Source organism: Poecilia formosa, unplaced genomic scaffold (assembly GCF_000485575.1).
Source record: "Poecilia formosa unplaced genomic scaffold, Poecilia_formosa-5.1.2 Scaffold105, whole genome shotgun sequence".
Lineage (NCBI taxonomy): Eukaryota > Metazoa > Chordata > Actinopteri > Cyprinodontiformes > Poeciliidae > Poecilia > Poecilia formosa.
In genome coordinates this window covers 1,912,748-1,931,675 of record NW_006800044.1, presented here as the reverse complement: position 1 = coordinate 1,931,675, position 18,928 = coordinate 1,912,748, and the positions used below count along the sequence as shown (strand labels likewise).

Here is an 18,928-nt window from a genome sequence, read left to right as displayed (position 1 = left end):
AAAGCTGGCAGAAACATACTCCACAAACTTGCAAACATAACCGCAGCGATATGTGCTTTTACAAACTGCTGACACACTTCTTTTTTAATTTATTTTATTGGAGAGCATTTTTGAAAAACATACATCATTTTCGGTTTCACTATATGTCACAATGACTTGCCATAAAGGTCGGTTTGTTTCTTGCAGTAGCAGAATTGTCTCAGTAGGTGGCGTAGGCAGTGGCAGAGCCGCCACAGTAACGGAAGTGACGTTTCCTAATTCGTTCGAGAACGTAAACAGTCATGGCGGACTGCGAAGCGGAACGTCTTGTGTATCTAGCTATCAGCAACATTCCCGTAGCCTTCCACTCGGCGGACCTGAGAAATTATTTCAGCCAGTTTATTGAGAGCGGCGGCTTTCACTGTTTTCACTACCGACATCGACCGGAAGTTCTAAGAGAGCCCGAAGGGTCCGAACCTGCGGTGGACCAAGACGGAGAGAAAGCTAGCTCCGTGTCCCCAGAACCCCACGAATCAACGCAGAGAAGCTGCGTGTCGAAGACGGTGGCGGTGAGGTCGTGCTGTTGTATCGTTTCAGTCCATGCTGAACATGCTGAGAGGTTCATCAGGATGTATGCGGGGAACCACTGGGTCAACTCGAAGGGAAACTGGCTGGCCAGACGCTGTGTTATCAGGAGAATAAGAGTCTCGCATGACAAAGGTTAGTGAGTGATGCAATATAATAGATATAGGAGCTAGTAATTAGATTACATTGTTGAAGTGGAGTATTGCTCATTTTCTTAATACAGGAAATGGGCATTAAATTCATAAAGCAGTAAATTGATTACTCTATGATCTCATCTCTTGCATTGTAGTACGTGACTCAGGGCTCCTACGCTGCTTTTAAATCCATGTATCACTCCCCAAATCTGGATCTGTATGGGAGAAAGAAAATGTCCTTTTTTTCTACATCTAAAGGAACATATTAACAATAATAATATGTTAGAATTTGTGAAATACAAAGGGCTCTCTAGTTGATAAGATCTCATCTAGATTACATGTTTAATTTAAATATCAAAATAGTACTTATTGTTTGTTGTATTGGACGATTTGGTATTTCATTTGCTGATATAATCCTAGATAAATGCACTTTAATGCTTTTTTTTTAAAGGAGAACCTTTTCACTGCTTTTTTCTCCTTCTCCTAACCTTCTTGGACCAGGATCTCTTAACCGAATCTGTGGTTCTTTATGGCACGGCATTGACATTGCTGACTTATGGAATTCATTTTTTTAATAATGTTTTTTTTTTTTTACAAACAATATAAAGCAATCACAGATCACAAACTGGGATGTAAATAGTCTTTATTAGGTGAATATGTTTTCATAAATCTTAAGGGTTTAAAATAGTACCTGATCTAAGTTTGTCCTGATACAAAAAAACAAAACAGAGCAACAATGAAATTGCCTTTTATTACTCAAACAAGTAATGAAGGGAACCCATGCAGATGATCAAACTCGTCTTTGTTAAAGTTTTGTACTCAAGTTCCCAACATTACAGAAAAATGGCAACAAAAAAGTTTAAGGCTGACAAAAGCATAAATGTTTTGAAATGGAGCCTCGAATGTTGGAAAAAAAAGATATGTAGATAAAGTCTGCCCAACGTTGTGTTTGTCATTTCAGGTGAAGGTTCCTTCCCTTATAAAACCAAGTATGAGCAGCGCCACCATGTCTCCTTCACCGAGCTCTTCACTGAAGCTGACCTCAGCAGGCTGCCTGAGCTGAACCCGCCTGCTCTGATGCAGAACGGCAATGTGGGCACGCCCATCAAAGTCTTCCTCCAACTCATCCAGTCCTGTCGCCTCCCTCCACGCCTCATCCGGAAGCTGGGCCTCACTTTCCCGAAGACCAGCTCCAGCCGTCGCTACGGAAACGTGCCTTTCCACTACCACAACACGTGCACCCTTCCTGCCACAGAGGAGACGGTGTTAACAGCTGCCGGACACGAGGTATCAGGGCCAGGCTCTCTGAAGGCCCCGTCTTCAAAATCGAGACCGCTGGCTGATGATGTACACGCAACGGAGGCCGACGACACGCAGAACGAAGAAGAAGGCGAAGGAGAATGGGAGGACACACAGTCAAATGCAGATGATGTATGTTTTATTAAGAGTATTTAAAAACCAATCTTTTTGTTAAGGTACATGATCATCTTTTCATTTGGGTTTATAAAATGCCTGGTTGCAGGATGACGACCGCTGTGAAGAGTGGGAACGCCACGAGGCCCTGCATGACGACGTGACCAGCCAGGAGCGAAGCAAAGAGAGGCTTTATGAGGAAGAGATCGAGCTAAAGTGGGAGAAAGGAGGTTCTGGTCTGGTTTTCTACACCGATGCTCAGTACTGGCAGGAGGAGGAGGGAGGTAAGACAGGAAAATGGCAAATATAATTCAATTTTTTCCAGATGATTTTCAAAGATACAGTGCCTTGTGAAAGTTTTAATTCTTGAATTTCTCCACATTCTGTTCCACGGCAGACTTTTTAGCAGGAAAATGTCTTGAGTGAAAAAAGTCGTTCAGTGGATCTAGTATTTTTTTTGTTACTGTAATTATATAGCAAAAAAAGTTAAATGTGTATTTTATGCTTTTTTTCTGTGGAAAAGGTTTACTTTGATGAGATGCACATGAACGCATTTTGCTCTCACAAAAATAGCTGGAAAAAAAAACAACGCATTTAATGTCTACCTTCCCTGTAAAATAACGTGAATCTGCTCTTTTTGTAGATTTTGATGAGCAAACGGCAGACGACTGGGACGTCGACATGAGCGTTTACTACGACAAAGGTATCTGAGCCGTTTCTATCACCTGTAATCGTCATCTTGACTAAATAATGAATTAAACAGCATTCCTTTTATCCTGATGGGAATAATGCCAACCGTTCCTCTCATAGATGGAGGCGACATGGATGCTCGTGACTACATAAAAATGCGCTACGAGAAGAGGCTGAGGGACGGTGTTGAAGACGGATCAGGGCACAATCAGTCGATTGGCAGCTTTGAGAGGTTTACTAAAGTAAGCAGGCTTATTTAGCTCGTATGTTCCTGTTCTCCTGTGTGTGAACATTACTCACATTTCTTTTATGCGATTAGGGCTTTGGTCGACGAGTGATGGAGCAGCAGGGCTGGAGGGACGGCGAAGGACTGGGAAGCAGCCAGGTTGGGATTCCTGAAGCTCTGGAGAATGAAGGCCAACATCCACACTGCAAAAGAGGCTTTGGGTGAGTGTGAATACTTGAAAGAGAATCAATAAACGGACACGTTTTAATTCAAGGACCATCTAATAGTGGAAGAAACCGAATTCTGGCTTTCTTTTACTGCAGATATCATGGAGAAAAGTTGGTGTTGCACCCTGTGAAGAAGGCCAGGATAGATTATCTCATCGGTACGGTTTACGACAAACCCAAAGATATAGACGAAGGCGACACCTTATGGAGGCGACAACCCAACACCAGCATGAAGTACAGAGGCTGGCAGCCAGGTGGCAGCATCGGATCAAAAAGATGACATCTTGCTCCATCTGCAAAATGTATAGCTCTGATTTATTTATTAGATTTTTATAATAAAAAAAGCAACATTTTTTTTATTTTGTGTCCATATTTCCTCTTGTGTGCCTCACAGTGATTCTGTTGCTCCACAAAGTAACATTCATTTAGTATATTAAATTGCACCACTAAAACTATGAAACTGCCATTTACTAAAGAATAACAAGAAGGAAGCCATTATCTGCAGTTTCTCATAATCCAAAGTAAACATGTCCCAGAAGGTCCTTGGCTCAGCTGACACTAACATTTTAGATTTTGGTCTACATTCTAATAACTGTGTGCACGAAAACAAACCCCCAGAGCTCATTAGGCCCACTTATAAATATGATAGTGGCAGCATTATGATGTAGGAATGTTTTTTGTTTTTTTGGTTTTTTTCCATTTCTCTTTTTTCAGCAGGAATTAAAAAAACATGGTCAGAGATAATAAAGGGCAGGCTTTGAGAAAACCTGCTAGCGGCAAACAAAATAGAGAAAAACAAAATACAACCTGGGGTACAGTTTCACCTCCCAGGAAGAAAATCACTGCGCAGAGAGACAGAGAGCTGTCAGAAATCTGAGACTTTTTGACAAGACTTAAAAATGATATCCATTTATAGGCTCTTCCTCTCTGGACAGAGTCCAGGTGTAGGGGGAATTGCATAAAGTTTACTATTCAACAGAGTACCTTAACTTTAAAGATTACATTCCTCTTCTCTTTATACTGTCAAATTCTTCACCATCAATATAATTTGCGTGTTTTTTTTATTTCTAAATTTACTAAATACAGCGCACTTTTGAAACGCCTGCTGTGAGTTCTTAATGAACTTTTTGTTTATCTAATTAAAACAAGAATAGGATTTGAAAATCAAACGTTTAAATAATTAGTATTGTAAAGTGTTACATTTTAAAATGAAATGTGCGTGGGAATGGTGTGAATTAAGAAATAGCGGCTTTTATTTTGAAAAGCAGCCCGAATAACCCGGATGTCATTCATAGCTTTAACGTGATAGCTAGCAGCTGAAGTTCGCATGCTTAATACTTATGTGATGCTATATGGTATATATTTATTGTTTAGGTGTAGATTTTAAGATCGTCTTAAATTTCAGTAAATTATTTAGGTAACGTTTAATTGGAGGTTTTTCGTAAACCTTCCACGGTTAGGTTATTTACTCAACTTATTTATCGAAGGAAGGTCCAGGACTTTTCATTATTATTACTGTTATTATTTTTAGTTTAGTTGTTAGCGGTGGGGTTTTTGTGCCTTTTTTAAATTATTACCAGAAGCAACAAACAGTAGTAGCTGCTCGGTAGCCACACAGCCTGATGCTGCAACATCTGCTCCCTCTGACTGACTGGTCCTAGTTACCGTGAGCCTCAGCACACCCAGTTCGTAACAACTTGACACCATGTCCGCTCAGCCTGGACTCAAACCCTCCCTGCGCTTCGGTCAGGTGGTCATCGGCCCACCAGGTTCAGGTAAAACCACCTACTGCCAGGGGATGCAAGAGTTCCTGACCAGCCTGGGACGCAAGGTGGTGGTGGTGAACATGGACCCGGCCAACGAAGGGATTCCTTATTCCTGTGCAGTGGACGTCTCGGAGCTGGTCACCCTGGACGATGTTATGGAAAACCTGAAACTCGGGCCTAATGGTGGACTTCTTTACTGCATGGAGTACGTGGAGGCCAACCTGGACTGGCTGGAGAGCAAGCTGACACAATGCAGTGACTGCTACTTCTTGTTTGACTGTCCTGGACAGGTGGAGCTTTACACCCACCAGAGTTCAGTGAAGAATATATTCTCACAGCTGGCCAAGTGGAATTTCAGAGTAAGATTATTTACCAATAATAAATAACGATCCCATTCTTTTTGCCGCACTTTGAAAATACAGTGTCTCGCCACAGACCTATCCCCATTTCACTCCAATACTCCTGAGAAAAACCCTGTGCAGAAGTAGTCAGCTCTTTAGTAAACAGGGTCTACATCTACATACTTTCATATCGGTATTTAAGTCCAGCTGTTCTGTGAAGGCCACAGAGGGTTGCCATAAAACGCAAGTAAAGAACTTCATTCAAAATAATGTGTGTGCTGGAACTCTAACATTACACATCATGGGACAAAACACACCCCATGGTAAGACATGGTGATGCTTTTGTTTTGGTAGGGACTTGGAAGCTGGTCAAAGCCAATGGAGTTCACTACAGCTCAGTCCGTGTTAAAATATATATATATATATATATACATATAAGATGCAAAAGACTGGTGGTAAAGTGTAGTTACTTGAAAAAGAATGGACAAAAAATATCAGTCTCTATATTTGGAAGCTTGTAGAAACACAAAGCAACTGTAAATATAATCACAGAGAAATGTATTTTTCCAGTTTGTGAGACTAAATATGAACTGATTCTCATTCCGTCACACTGTTTTTTGTTTTTGTTTTTGTTTTTTGTTTTTTTTAATGCTCAGCTCACAGCAGTGCACCTTGTAGACTCTCATTACTGCGCCGACCCGGCCAAGTTCATCTCGGTGCTGTGCACGTCTCTCTCCACCATGCTGCACGTGGAGCTTCCTCACGTCAACATCCTCTCCAAGATGGACTTGATTGAACAGTATGGAAAACTAGGTATGCAAAGTGTTACTCGCATTATAACTCGAGAAGCAAGAAGGACTTCTGTCAAATGGCTTTACTCTCCGCTTTTTGCTCTACAGCGTTCAACCTTGACTTCTACACGGAGGTCATGGACCTGACCTATCTCCTCGATCACTTGGCTGCAGACCCCTTCTTTAAAAAGTTTCGCCATCTTAACGAAAAGTTAGCGGAAGTTATCCAAGACTACGGCCTCGTGTCCTTCGTGCCTCTCAATGTGCAGGTACCGCTGCAGCTTTCAGTCGTTTCACAAATGTGGCAAAAAACTCTGTGAGCTCTAATGTCTCAGCTGCTGCGAACATACAGTAGAAGGAGTTAGCCTCCGTCTAACTGGAGCACGAAGGGACGACCCTTAAGTTGATAACATCCTACTCGATATTTCATCCAAGCCGTCTTTTCGCAGTTGTGATATTGCACTCAACTGGTATTGTGATGAGGATTGTTATTAGATATATTGCACAGTTCTAAGAGATTTTATTGCAAAAAGATTAAAATAAGGAATACCATTTAAAACTTAACGCTGTGGATAATATAATCATTAAAAATGATTTTAAAGATAAATAAAAGGTTTTGCTTTTTGTATTTCATAGCACTTAAAATGCTCTAATTATTATATACTAAAATTAAACTTTTTTTTTTTTTTTTACTTTCATTTGTGGCTCCCATCAGCTTTAAAGTGTTATGCTGCAGTAGGAATCCTGAGTAAATTTTAAGGACGTCTTACCAGGCAACTTTTGCCAGCGGTTTAAAGTCTTCAGTTTTGCTGTAAAGTATTAGCTTCATGGTAACTTAATATTAATGAGCTCCTTCACATTGAAACAAATAAAGTCAAAAAGTACTTTTATATAATGTATGAAATGATCCACTCCTCCAGAAAAATTCAAACTCACTCACTGTGCATGTCCAGATAGGTCAGTGATAAACCTGTAGCCTTTGAAGCTAAAGACTGGTAGCAGTGATGTGTAAAGAGACGGGAGTGTTGGAAATTCATTATGCTTTCTGCTGCAATTTTCCCTGACAGGACTTATTAACAAAGTATCGTTTGGTTGTTTTCTTCTGATACAGAATCTTAGCATTTGTTCCAGGACTGTAAATGTTTATTTTACCTATTATTACTACAAGTGATTTATTATTATTTTTTTTACACTTTTACTCCTCATGTTGCGAGTTTAAAGCAAGTCTAATCTTTGACAATAGGTGAGAACGGAGCAAAACATCTTCTTTTTATCAGAAGTCCAACTTCTTGTTGCTTCCTATGTATCTTAATTTATCTCACAAAGCCAAACTTGAGACTTAGACTGAGGAAGCCTGATCACTGTGTTCTCGAAAAGACACCAAAATCTCTCTAAAAAAAAAAAAAAAAATCTGCAGACGCCGAAACAACAAATAGAAACGTCCTCATACAAAGTATGACAAGGGTTTCAGTGAGAGTATTTTTAGGCTCATGTTTTGTCAGGAGATAGTTTCTCTGAATTTCTTTCGGGGAAGTCCCCAGATCACATGCTACTGCTTTTCCTCTCCTCAGGACAAGGACAGCATGATTCAGGTCTTACGGGCGGTGGACAAGGCCAACGGGTATTGCTTCGGAGACCTGGAGGAGAGGAATCTGCAGGCGATGATGTCAGCGGCTGTGGGGGCAGACTTCCAGTTCAGCTCGTATCCTTTCTCGGCCACTGCGGTGACTCATCTGGGTTCAGAGTCAAACTAAACACATTAAAGTTTAGCATGCTCTGGCCGTTAGGTCATACCTCACCAGAAGTATCGGTTATGTCAAAAATATTATGTAATAATAACATGTGCTGAACATTCGTGGGACTTTGTTGTGCTTTCCCTTGACGTCTGACCCCTTAGAACTCTCGGAGTGCAAGAGCGGTATGTTGAAACCGGTGAGAAGACCGTGGAGGAGGAAATGATGGAACTGTAACACGAAAAGCTCAAATGAAGTGGACAGAACCGGAGGCATTTTTAGCACCACTGGACCAGTTTTGGCAGCATTTGTGTTGGTTTTTGTAATGTAAAAGTTATTATAATAAAAAAATGAATAATGTACAATTTTGAAACTTGTAAAAAGCTTTGTTTTTTTTTTTTGTTTTTTTTTGCTTTTTGTGCGTGCTTTGTGTTCGGTAGCACCACATAACACTCACAAACTAGAGCACAATTTAAAAGTGTATGGTCTGATAAGACCAAAACAGAACTTTTTGTATGTAACTGAAAGCTTGAATTTAGGCCTCTGTCTCTTTAAGAAGCTCCTATTCTTTCAGACTCTGCCTTCAACACGACATCACAACTAAGGCTTTAACAGTGTTTTTACCTTCACACTTAGAAGTAGCTTGTATGTTAAGCTCAGCAGATGCTCCGTTCTTCCAGCTGTTTGGTAATTGCAGCTGGTGCTAGTCTGAAGGAGCTGGAGGAGCTTTGTGGAAAAAGCAGCGTGAGAGCAAAGCGTTTAGGCACCATGAATGGTTGCCACGGGACATTCAAGGATTTCTCAAACATGCATGACAGAATCAAAGCACTCCACACTGCAGGTATGTTTTTGATGAGTGGATAACATTATAACATAATATAAAACTCAAAAATTTTGATTTTGTACAGTATTGTCCCTTGAAATAAGTGTAGACTTCATCTGCAGACCTACATTTAGCTTTTTACCCAAATAAAATGTAATAAATGCAAGATTAAGCGGTGGTGTCTTCAATATTCATAGTCCAACAGCTACAAATGCAATTCTTTGAAGCTGAAGTGATCCGAAAACGGCTAAACAAGAACGGAGTGAACAGTACTGGTTAACACAAACACAGCGCGAATCAAAGCCGTCAGCACCGCATCAGATAAGCAGCTGAAAGTTTCTGCTGTGTGTTGGCTCGTTTCTGGCCGGCAGATGGCACATGTGCCTGCAAAAACCTGCTCCCGGATCCCCAAAAGTCTGCTCCAATTCTTTCCTTTTGCCAAAGCAGAAAAATTAAGTCAGGCGGGGAGAGGAAGCCACATTAAATCTGTGTTTCTGCACAACTGGCCCTGTGTCTGGTCTTTGGGATGGAAGATATTCCCTTTTTCTAAATCTGGCTTAAACTCTTTTCTATTAGCACAAGTTTCAATTGTGTCCTTTTCCATACGACATCTGTTTTAACAAATTACATAACTATGAATTTTGCACCACCATTAAACAGACAGTCCAAGACGCACATTAATCACTGGGTATAGTTTGTGTGTGTTTTGTGTGTGTGTGTGTGTGTGTCTGTCTTCCCGCTCTGCTGCAGTCAGACTAAAATAAAGCGTGATCCACTTCACGAGCCTCGCACAAATGTGGGAAATCACATTAACCCTCTGTGGTGTGATGTGGCTGCAAATTATCTCTGGACAGCTTCCTGCCTGCAAAGCTCTGTGTGCATTAGGGGGGTGTGTCAGGCAGAATGTTAAATTGTGTTTCAGTGTTTGTACATGTGATCAAGTATGCCTCCTCATTGGTACTTCCTGCCTTTTTTTTCCCTCTATAAGCCCCCTAGAGGTAGATGTGTGGTGTGTTTGTGTATGAAAAGAGAGAGCAAGAGAGACAGTTTTGTGTGTGTGTGTGTGTGTGTGTGTGTGTGTGTGTTTGCGTGTGTGTCTAGAGTGAGAAAAGAAACCGAAAGCCACTCTTGTCCCACTTACATGCCAAATCAGAATTTATATCAATACCCAATCGAACAACTAAGCGTCTCATGACTTTTATTTTTTTAATTATTCCTCCCCCAAAAAAATAAGACCCTTTGATTTCCTTATCTTCCACAAATTTCATTTCCATTCCACCCCTGCTCAATGCAGAGCACACACCCTGTGCTGCCAGAGGATAGGAAAGGAAAAAAAAATGTTTGCTTCATTTGCCTGTAGAGCACAGCGAGCTCTGATGGTTAATTCTCCTTCGTCGTTGTGAGACTTTGAAGCTGCCTATGTGTCTTATTTCAGCTAGATAAAGTCTGTTTTAATTTTCTGTTTGGTTCAGTTCAATGGCAGCAGGCTGAGAAAGAGAGCAGGAGCCTGAGCGCCCATCCCCCCACGCTCAGCAGAGAGTGTGTTTCTGCTGGAGTGAGATACAGACCGAGAGAGAAGAGGAGAGGGGGTGGTAGAGGAGAGCAGAGCAGGCAGACAGGCAGGCAGGCAGGCAGGCAGGGGAGGGAACAGGAGGGAATGTGCATTGGTAGTCTCGCTTGCTGCAAGGCTTCCTCCTTCTGCTGTGGAAAAACCTGTGCGTGTTGCCTCTCTTTACGAAATACTCTTGAAAACAGTGCTGATAAAGAACAACAGAAAAAAAAAACACACACACACAGATGAATTGATTTGTTTTTTGTCTTTTTATTGCTCTGTCTGAAAAATGAATTGTGTTTACGACAAACAAACTGACTGATTTCAAATTATTTTTAGCATTTTGATGCAGGACTACAGATTATCGAGTAAATCTCTTACATTACCGCTTCATCGAAATGTTGAACGTAACTATGAAAGGGATTAATCTTACCATCAGTGTATACCAAGGTTTTAAAAACATTATGGTTTCAAACCTGCTAACATTGTTTTAGTCATAATGTTTCTAAAGTTGAATATCCTTAAAATGAGTTATCAGAGAAAAGGACAAAGAGGAAGTTATGTCATGCTGTATGGAGCATTAAGGAAGAAAGCCGCTCCTCCCCAGGCTGTTGCTGTGTACAGTCGGTCAGCTGGCTGAAAGGTAAAACACGTTTTCCTCACTTCAATAAGACCAATCTGGCTCCACACACTTAGACCTTCCATCTGTACACACACAACCAAACACACTTGACTGGAAACCCTGTTCTGCAAAACATTATGTTAGCATATAACCTGTAGATAACATAAAGAACCAAAAAAAACAAACAAAAACAAAACACTGAACTCATGTTATTACATTGGGGCAAATATATTGTTTTTACACTTGTCTAAATCTAAATTGGTGCTATGAACAGAAAATGTTAGTTTTGCATTTTCAGTGAACAACTTTTGTACATCTCAAGTCATTTTGTACAAAATCCCTGTCCACTGAAAACAAACTCAACTGAGCACTGATCAGTCTTAATATGTGTATTTTTCAATTAGAGACTGGCAAATGCAGTTCAGACTTCTGCAAAAATGACCAACATTTGCTCTTTAACAACTGCTCTTTAATTTTGTGCTGAATAATTTGTTGAAAATCAAATATTACCTTGATGATCGTCAGTCACATGCGGTGTAAAGCAATAACTTCAGTTTGATTGAGGGTCTGTATTTGAGAATGAAGTCTGCTTGTTAAACCAAGACTATATTTCTGACTCATGGTTCTCCCTAAGCTGAGCCGCCCCGGGCAGAAAGCCATACTGCCACATAAAGCCTCACCACTAGTCATTTATATTCAGAAAACATTGGCATTCATTATCTTTCAAAGTTAACATTGTAATAATCTCTTTATTGTATTATTTAAGCAGCAGTATGGATACGTTTACTTTTCAGCTTGAAATAAAAGTAGTTAGAAAATATGCTTTGTTTATTTTATGACGCAGCAAAACCTTGTGTATCATATTTAAGCTTATTACCAATACCTTGGGATTCTCATCCCAAAACCATTCCTAACTTAAACATCTAAAATATAATGCAACACAAAAAGACCTCAAGACAAAAAAAAAGATACAAAATGAGGCAGAAACGTGACAAAATGTTGCACGTGACCTAATATGACATTCAAAAAATGAGCAACTTTAATGTCTCGTGATACAATGATATCTGCCTTCTAGATAACTCCAACAACCAACACAAGCCCAGTTGGTTTCATCTGAACACTTTGGAGGACTGTAGAAATAATACGATGCGAAATGAGTGCACTGCGTGAAGAAGTCAGTGGAGAGACATGCAAAGTGAACAGATGCAACAGATGTGAAATGATGAAAACATGTGTAAGACAGACTGGTACTCACGCTGGATCTGTGTGAATTTTAAGCGTTTCATGCTTTTACACATCACTCATGTGCATTTAATAGTGAGCTTCAACAGTTGCATCACTGAAAGGTTATACTTAAGACATGAATTAGTTTCCCCCCTCATGACCAACGATTCCTTAACAATTGTTTGAATATTGATTTCAGATTATCAGAATCGATCGTCTGCATTTAGTAAAAAGTTATATTTTTAAAAGTGAAGCACAACAGCCAAATGCCAAAATACCAAAAATGTCTATTGGCCGTCTCCAAAAAATACTGTGAGTCCAGTAGCTTTTATTAAAGGTGTTTAGCCCACCCAATGTTCCAACCTAAAATTAAACCCTGAACAGGATACAAAATTACTTCACTTTCAGAGTAGACTCTTACAGGGAGACGCTAAATAAACAGGTTAAGATGCAAAAAACTGAAGAAGCATAATATGTTGAATCACAATAATCATCCTGGCTTTAGCAAGGGCTTACACAGGAAGTTAATTTCGGGGGCCCCAGAATATTTCATGTAGGTGTTTTACAAGTTTTTTTATTTTTTATTTTTTTTTTTTAGATAAAGCTTCAGAGATCCATATGGACATGAAGTGGTTTCAATTGTTGGATTTTCAGCATGGTGATGTCATGGTTCAATCTCATATGGTGATGTCATGGTTCAATCTCAAATCCAGCCCAAATACGTCTGATGGTAGAATCCCTCTAAACATGGCCCAAGCTGTCTTCTTTTTTTTATTTATGTTTTTTTTTTGTTGGTATATTTCAGTGACTCTGCCTCACTCAGGTCTGGCATAGTTATAACACTGAATATTTTTTTATATGGATGAAAACATTTCTTGGAATGCTCTAATAGATTTAAAAGGGCAAACACAAAGGTTGCTTAAGAAAAGCTGTTTCCATGTGGACAAGTTTATGTGTATTTAACTTGTAAACTATTGCATTTGGAATATGAAAAAGAAATTCATGAGTTGGGCCAAAAATCCTCCTAAAATTTGTATCAATGCAAAGTCAAAATAGTAGAGGACTATTTGGGTATAATTTCTGGTCAATCGATGTATCTCTATTTATGCTCTCCATCCTAATATTAGAATGGAATTTCATTGCCCTTGACACTTGCATCTTATATAGCTTTTACATCATACAAGATGATAGAGCTCAAGGATAGTAGTAGGGAACATTTTGATGGTGAAAAAGAAAGAGAAAAGTGTAACCACAATGAATTTAAGCAGTATTCTACTATGATGATTCAAATGTGTTTTTTCCTAATGTCATTTGGAACTACCAGCAACCAGACAGTACAGAAATAAATATAAAATGAGACCAAAAGACGTAAAATTGTGAAAACATGTAAGCCATGTTTTCCTAACACTCTGACACATACCCGGAATCTGCATTCATTTGACAGTTTGGGGCCTTTAAATGATTGTTACACCTTTATATCATGTGCTCTCTTGATATCTACACTTATACGGATAGAAAACAGTTGGATGTTAAAGAATAATTAGTTTCCATTTGTCTAATAAATGAGCCATACTTTTGTTGCAGAATGTCCTTTTTTTTTTAACTGAGTCAAATTTGTGTTTCATTTGCGCAAACATGAAGCTCGTCTTGAGAAGAAAATATTCCACCTATAGTTTACGTGACGTTTTTAGAAGAAAAAAATCCTGTCCGGCCTTGAGGGGATCCGCTCCGTGTTTTGCAGCCACTCGTGCGGCTGGGTAAAATGGCTGTATGTAGCTGAGCCTCGTGTTGGTTGGGTTAGCTCCCTGCCTCTACCCGGGCTCGGTAACACAACTCCCACAACAATTTCTGTCGCTTCTCTACGCATTGTATGGAGCCTCCATCACCTCTCTAACTCTACTTACGGAGCTGAAACCGGGGGAGATGGCAGCCGGATTCGGTCCGGAATGAAGGGATAGGAATGATTCGACTCAAGGATTGATGGTTTTAAACAATTATTTATATTCAATGCTAGCTTTTGATTGTGACTGACTCGGCGAGAGAGAGGGAGAGAGTTGGGGGGGTATATCATGGCCGCTCAGGTCGCCACTCTTAACACTAGTCCGCCTTCTGAACTTAAAAAGCCGGATCGAGACCCGAAGGAAGATACGGTTCCAGGGGACAAGCAGTCCGACAAAAAGCAGCCGTGTTTGGACAGCGAATCGCCGGGCCGGGGGGATCTGCAGGACGGGGCCGACGGTGGAAATGCAGGGGGAGGAGGGGAACCAGAGATGAAGAACGGGAATGGGAACCCGCCCAGGGTTAATAATAATACCCCGAATGACTCTGTGGGACCGGAGGGAAACAACCACCCCGGGTTCGTGCATCACCACGGTCCCACTTTCTCTCCGCCTTCGTACGGATACAGTCAGCACTACGGTCGGCCCGCTTTTCATCAATATGGCGGACAACAAAGCCCTGGCATGGCAGCTGCTGCGGGTCCGGGTGTGCAGTCGAGCAACATGATGGACCCGTATCAACCCAATTCACACGACCATGGCTTCTCGAATCACCAGTTTAACAATTACAACCCATTCCCGAACAGGACTCCACACCCGGGCCAGGCGTTCGGCATGAACTCCCCTCGCAGCGCTCAGGCGCCGACAGCTGGGGGCCAGCCAGCTAAGCAGCAGCCACCGCCGGGAGGACCCACGGCGATGGCTGGATCTTACAGTAACCAGAGATATAACATCGGAAATCCCCAACCAACATCCACACCGACGCTCAACAAACTCCTGACCTCTCCCAGTTCAACACGGGGGTATCCAAACTATCCGTCTGGTGGCGACTACAGCAGCCAGGAAGGAGCTAGTAAGGGACCAGCAGATATGGGCAGCAGCGGTCAGTACGCAGGGAGCAACCCAGGCTGGCAACAAAGAACCCATCACCCGTCGCCCATGAGTCCAGGGAGTGCTGGGCAGCCTCTAGCCAGAAACCAGGTAAACCCGACCGTTTAACCGCTACAAGGGCTTTAGCATGTCTGCTTCCCTCCTCTGAGCTAGTTCACAACGTAGCAGGCCAGCCATTGTCTGATAGTAGTTCGCAAAGACTCTAAAATGGCTGCCTCTCGTGTGTATTTTTTCACTCTTTACAATACACCACTTAATAAATTTCGCTTTAATTCTATTTCTAAATGCACGTTCTAAGAGTAGAGTGGTGCTTGGTTTGGGTATAAGTTGAGGAAATTATGTTAAGGGAGTCAAGAAGGCCCGACTTTGAAAAGAGGGCGAAAATAGGAGCAACGGCTCGTTTTTCTTCCCGTACATTTTTCTCCCTTTCTACGTCAGATTTATAACACATTTGCTATTAGTGTAATTATCCTGTACGACTATATAGCAAACACTCGCACATTAATGTGATATAGTTGTTCACAATCTGATGTTTGTGCTGCTTTCTTGCCCGTTGAGCTGTAATTTTGTGGCAATGACGGAAGGAATGCGTTGCGTGCCGAATGAGGGCTTCACGGTCAGTTAAATGGCCTGTGTAGGTCCTGTTTAAAATGTTTATTTGTCCCCGGGGATGTAACGGAAGGCTGTAAAGTCTTAGATTTTTTTGATCATATATCGATTAGATGCGCTTCCTTGTTCTGAGGAGCTGCTGTTCTTTCTGTAAACAGGCAGCTCTTGCCTTATGAGTGACTGTGAGCAGCCTTTTCCAGATTGCAGTTTGCAGTGGGATTTGAATTGTGGAGGTAAAATCCTACTGTCAAAGCCAGGAGATAGTTGGTCTTGGGTTGACATGCGAGCTGAAATCTGATTGGCTCCTCATCCGCTGCTCATGGCCATTTATAATTACATGTGATGCAAGGCAACAGTTGCTGATAAGAACACACAGCGTTAGCTCATCACAGGGTCATCGGAGGTATTTCTGCTTCACTCCCTCTCTCAGTTCCACTTTTTACTTTCAATAAACATTGGCCAATGCTAAAGCAGCTGCGGACAGAGAAAATGTTATATTCAAAGCTGTTCAACATCTCTTAGTTGTTTATTACCAGAACTCAAATGTGTCATGGAGGCTCCAGTCCACATAATGATGTACTTGACTGTGCCTCTATATAAAGAATGTGAGGCAGTTTTTAATGTAAGAGTTGTGTGTGAACACAATTTCATCTGAAAATATAATAGAAAAAAAACTCCAAATGATCATGTGTGTAGGTTAAGTATTAGGACAATGATTACAAAAATAATAATTTCTGGGATAATTTCTGTCTCATCTCATTGGAATGTAAAATCCCAAATGAACACCCTGTCTTGTTAAAATAAACACAAGTTAATTGACTTGTAATAGTCCCTTTGCTCAGCCACACGGTTATTACCATATAATTGGGATTTTTCTTTTTACAGTTAAAGATAACAGAGATTATTGTTTGTTAAAGCAAAATGGGATTTGCTTCTCTTCGCCATCAATTTAAATAGTGAAATAGATTTCCGAGTTGAGGCAGAATCTTATTCAGGTGTTTGTGTTGTAAATCAGTCTTTCTAATCGAGGTGTTTAAATAAATTACGGACTATTTGATTGTAGGATTGGTTGTGCTGATGGGACCGATGCCAATATGTAAAAAAATTATTGACATTAGCCGACACGACGTAATGTTACTATATTGTCTATTTTTAGTTCAAGCAGAATGAACTGATTGTTTTAGACCAAACTTGTAACTTACTGACTGTAGTTGATTCATGCTGTTCCCTTCGTTCGCACTTTATTGTTTGCTTTTGGTGACCCAAAATATTCAGAAACATCCAACTATTTTGTGAAGTAGTCTTCTTTCGGCCGGCTTCATTTTGCAGCAACGGGAGGGGAAAGAGCATGTTCTGCATTGCTCTGTGGTCTTTAAAAAAATAATAAAAAATCCCATTTATTCTGGAACTTTTTCTTGTGCCTTTTTCAAAAAGCTTTTACACAATAGTGTCAATATGATGGGTCGTATTAGCACATTTTAAACAGTAACCTTTTAAATCTGTGCGTGTTTTGATATCAGTAGCTGGACGATGTCTTTTTTTGGGAATATGCTGTGATGCATATTCCCAAATGATCTTGTTACTCCTTTACTTTCTGCTGCATCCAAAACTCCTACTTCAGTCAAAGGAACTTCCAGCCTTTTTTTCTCTCTCTCTTTCACTTTACAGTCCTTACAAGGGAAAAAAAGAAAAAAAAAAAAAAAGAAAAAAACCCTGAATCTGTTAAAGTTGGAATTGGCCGGTCGGGACCCCAAAAGCAAACCTTAAATCGGTTTTGACCTTGTAAAGAGTGATAGACGCATCTCTCCACAAGTCCAGTCCTGAACCTTGTTTTGGCAGCTATGCGACTGCTGTGTCTGGCATGCCGCACAAGTTTGACTTTGTGTGTCTGCAGAATTTCCCCCGACCTCCCCACCCCAAGCCAATCAGAAAGCAGTTTGCCATCTCTCACCCACCAAGGGAGTTTCCTGTCTGCTTTATGCAGATTAGCCATGTGCTATGTCTATTTATTTCACCTCATTAATGGGGATTTACAGTTTGCCACACAGGGCACTTTGTATTCTTTTTGCAAAAGAGAGCGTGGTAGGGCGAGCACGCTCGTTTCGGCACAAATTGAAACGGCATTAAGGGTCGTCTTTTTGGTTATTAGGGAAATCTTTTGAATGGAGAGGTTATAGTGGTGTGTGAGCTCTTGCAGAGTTTTCACTCTCTGTTTCACCGTTGTTAAAGCACTTCCCTCATTTCTGGTGTCATTCATCTGAAGCCAAACCGCCTTCTCTTGGGGGGTTAGGGGGGAAGAAAAAAGCCCTTCTTGGACCAGGCTCAAAACAGGAGCACAGCTGGGATATGTTTAGTATTGGGCAGACTGCCCTCCATTCGAAAGCAGATATATATAGCTCTGTTGACTTCCGAAACTATGGCAGAGTGAAGTGAAGAAAAAAAAAAAAAAATCAGGGTAATGACCGTGGGAAATAAGGTGAAGAAAAGCACAGTTTGCCCATTCACTGAAACTGCTTTATTACCTCAGCACTGCAGTCATGCATGTTTTTGAGCATTTGAAATGAAGCAATACTGTAATTACACAGATTTAAGAGAGATTGCTTGTAGGTGTTGGTGTTTATTTCCTGTTTTTGTCTCATTAAACAAGTTTTTTTTTTTTTTTTGCATTCTCAGCCTCCTGGTCCTATGGATCCAATGGGGAAAATGAGAGGTCAGCCATATGGAGCAGGCAGTCCGTACAGCCAGCAGTCTCAACAGGTGCCTCCTACAGGTCCTCAGTCTGGGCCTGGATACCCTGGCCAGGGTTACGGCACACCAGGTCCACAGCGATACCCAGTAGGCATGCCCAGTCGTACACCAGGAAGCATGGGTGCCATGCCCTACGGTCCACAGGTAATCGCATCTTATTCAGAATTTTATATTTTTGCTATTACTTATTTGTGTTCGTTCATGTTTATTTCGGTAATAGACATAGAGAATGTTGCAAAGTAACTGTGGCTTTGGCCTTCCGGTCAATGTCCAATTCTCAAATGTAGTCCTTGATTGTGCTTTTCTATTAAAATAAGGAAAATCAAATAAATGTCAGACAAAAAAAAAATAACTGGCATGCTTTTGAACAAAGAAGATTATTTGATCACGGTCTTAGGAGGCAAAAATCAAAACTACTTAAAACAAAGTCAACTAAATCAGCTGACACCAATAAAATGTGCATGTTACTACATTCATGCATCACACAAGACAGTATTGTGACCCTGTTCAGGTGTATTTTTGAAGTGGACATGTTAAGTGCATTTTGAAATAAGAAATGTAAAATATGATAAAAATA

At 40.8% G+C, this 18,928-nt stretch overlaps 3 protein-coding genes across 4 annotated transcripts in view; all 3 read left to right on the top strand.

Annotated features, from left to right (window-relative positions):
• Nucleotides 1-222: 222 nt before the first annotated feature.
• Nucleotides 223-3,612, top strand: gpatch3 (G patch domain containing 3). The gene is made up of 7 exons (XM_007559599.2): nucleotides 223-699; nucleotides 1,660-2,129; nucleotides 2,221-2,395; nucleotides 2,755-2,814; nucleotides 2,922-3,043; nucleotides 3,121-3,248; nucleotides 3,351-3,612. Exons 1-7 carry the CDS (start codon nucleotides 282-284, stop codon nucleotides 3,532-3,534), a joined length of 1,557 nt encoding a protein of 518 aa, XP_007559661.1. The 5' UTR covers nucleotides 223-281; the 3' UTR covers nucleotides 3,535-3,612.
• Nucleotides 3,613-4,449: 837 nt separating this feature from the next.
• gpn2 (GPN-loop GTPase 2) lies at nucleotides 4,450-8,872 on the top strand. The gene is made up of 5 exons (XM_007559598.2): nucleotides 4,450-5,379; nucleotides 6,018-6,174; nucleotides 6,261-6,421; nucleotides 7,724-7,854; nucleotides 8,050-8,872. Exons 1-5 carry the CDS (start codon nucleotides 4,960-4,962, stop codon nucleotides 8,120-8,122), a joined length of 942 nt encoding a protein of 313 aa, XP_007559660.1. The 5' UTR covers nucleotides 4,450-4,959; the 3' UTR covers nucleotides 8,123-8,872.
• Nucleotides 8,873-13,829: 4,957 nt separating this feature from the next.
• arid1aa (AT-rich interaction domain 1Aa) overlaps nucleotides 13,830-18,928 on the top strand; it is a 22,959-nt gene continuing 17,860 nt past the window's right edge. Inside the window, exons 1-2 of one of the 2 annotated variants that reach the window (XM_007559597.2) lie at nucleotides 13,830-15,084; nucleotides 18,277-18,495. In XM_007559597.2, coding sequence (XP_007559659.1) covers nucleotides 14,176-15,084; nucleotides 18,277-18,495 — 1,128 coding nt within the window. In that variant the 5' untranslated portion in view covers nucleotides 13,830-14,175. The remainder of the gene's footprint in view (nucleotides 15,085-18,276; nucleotides 18,496-18,928) is intronic. The other variant, XM_007559596.2, reaches the window with a different exon arrangement.

Bases quoted from the DNA above. Each gene is read 5' to 3' on its own strand.
- gpn2 (XM_007559598.2), top strand. From the start codon at position 4,960: ATGTCCGCTCAGCCTGGACTCAAACCCTCCCTGCGCTTCGGTCAGGTG. The intron at 5,380-6,017 runs GTAAGATTATTT...TTTAATGCTCAG, and splicing joins TGGCCAAGTGGAATTTCAGA to CTCACAGCAGTGCACCTTGT. The intron at 6,175-6,260 runs GTATGCAAAGTG...TTTGCTCTACAG, and splicing joins TGAACAGTATGGAAAACTAG to CGTTCAACCTTGACTTCTAC.
- gpatch3 (XM_007559599.2), top strand. From the start codon at position 282: ATGGCGGACTGCGAAGCGGAACGTCTTGTGTATCTAGCTATCAGCAAC. The intron at 700-1,659 runs GTTAGTGAGTGA...TTGTCATTTCAG, and splicing joins AAGAGTCTCGCATGACAAAG to GTGAAGGTTCCTTCCCTTAT. The intron at 2,130-2,220 runs GTATGTTTTATT...GCCTGGTTGCAG, and splicing joins CACAGTCAAATGCAGATGAT to GATGACGACCGCTGTGAAGA.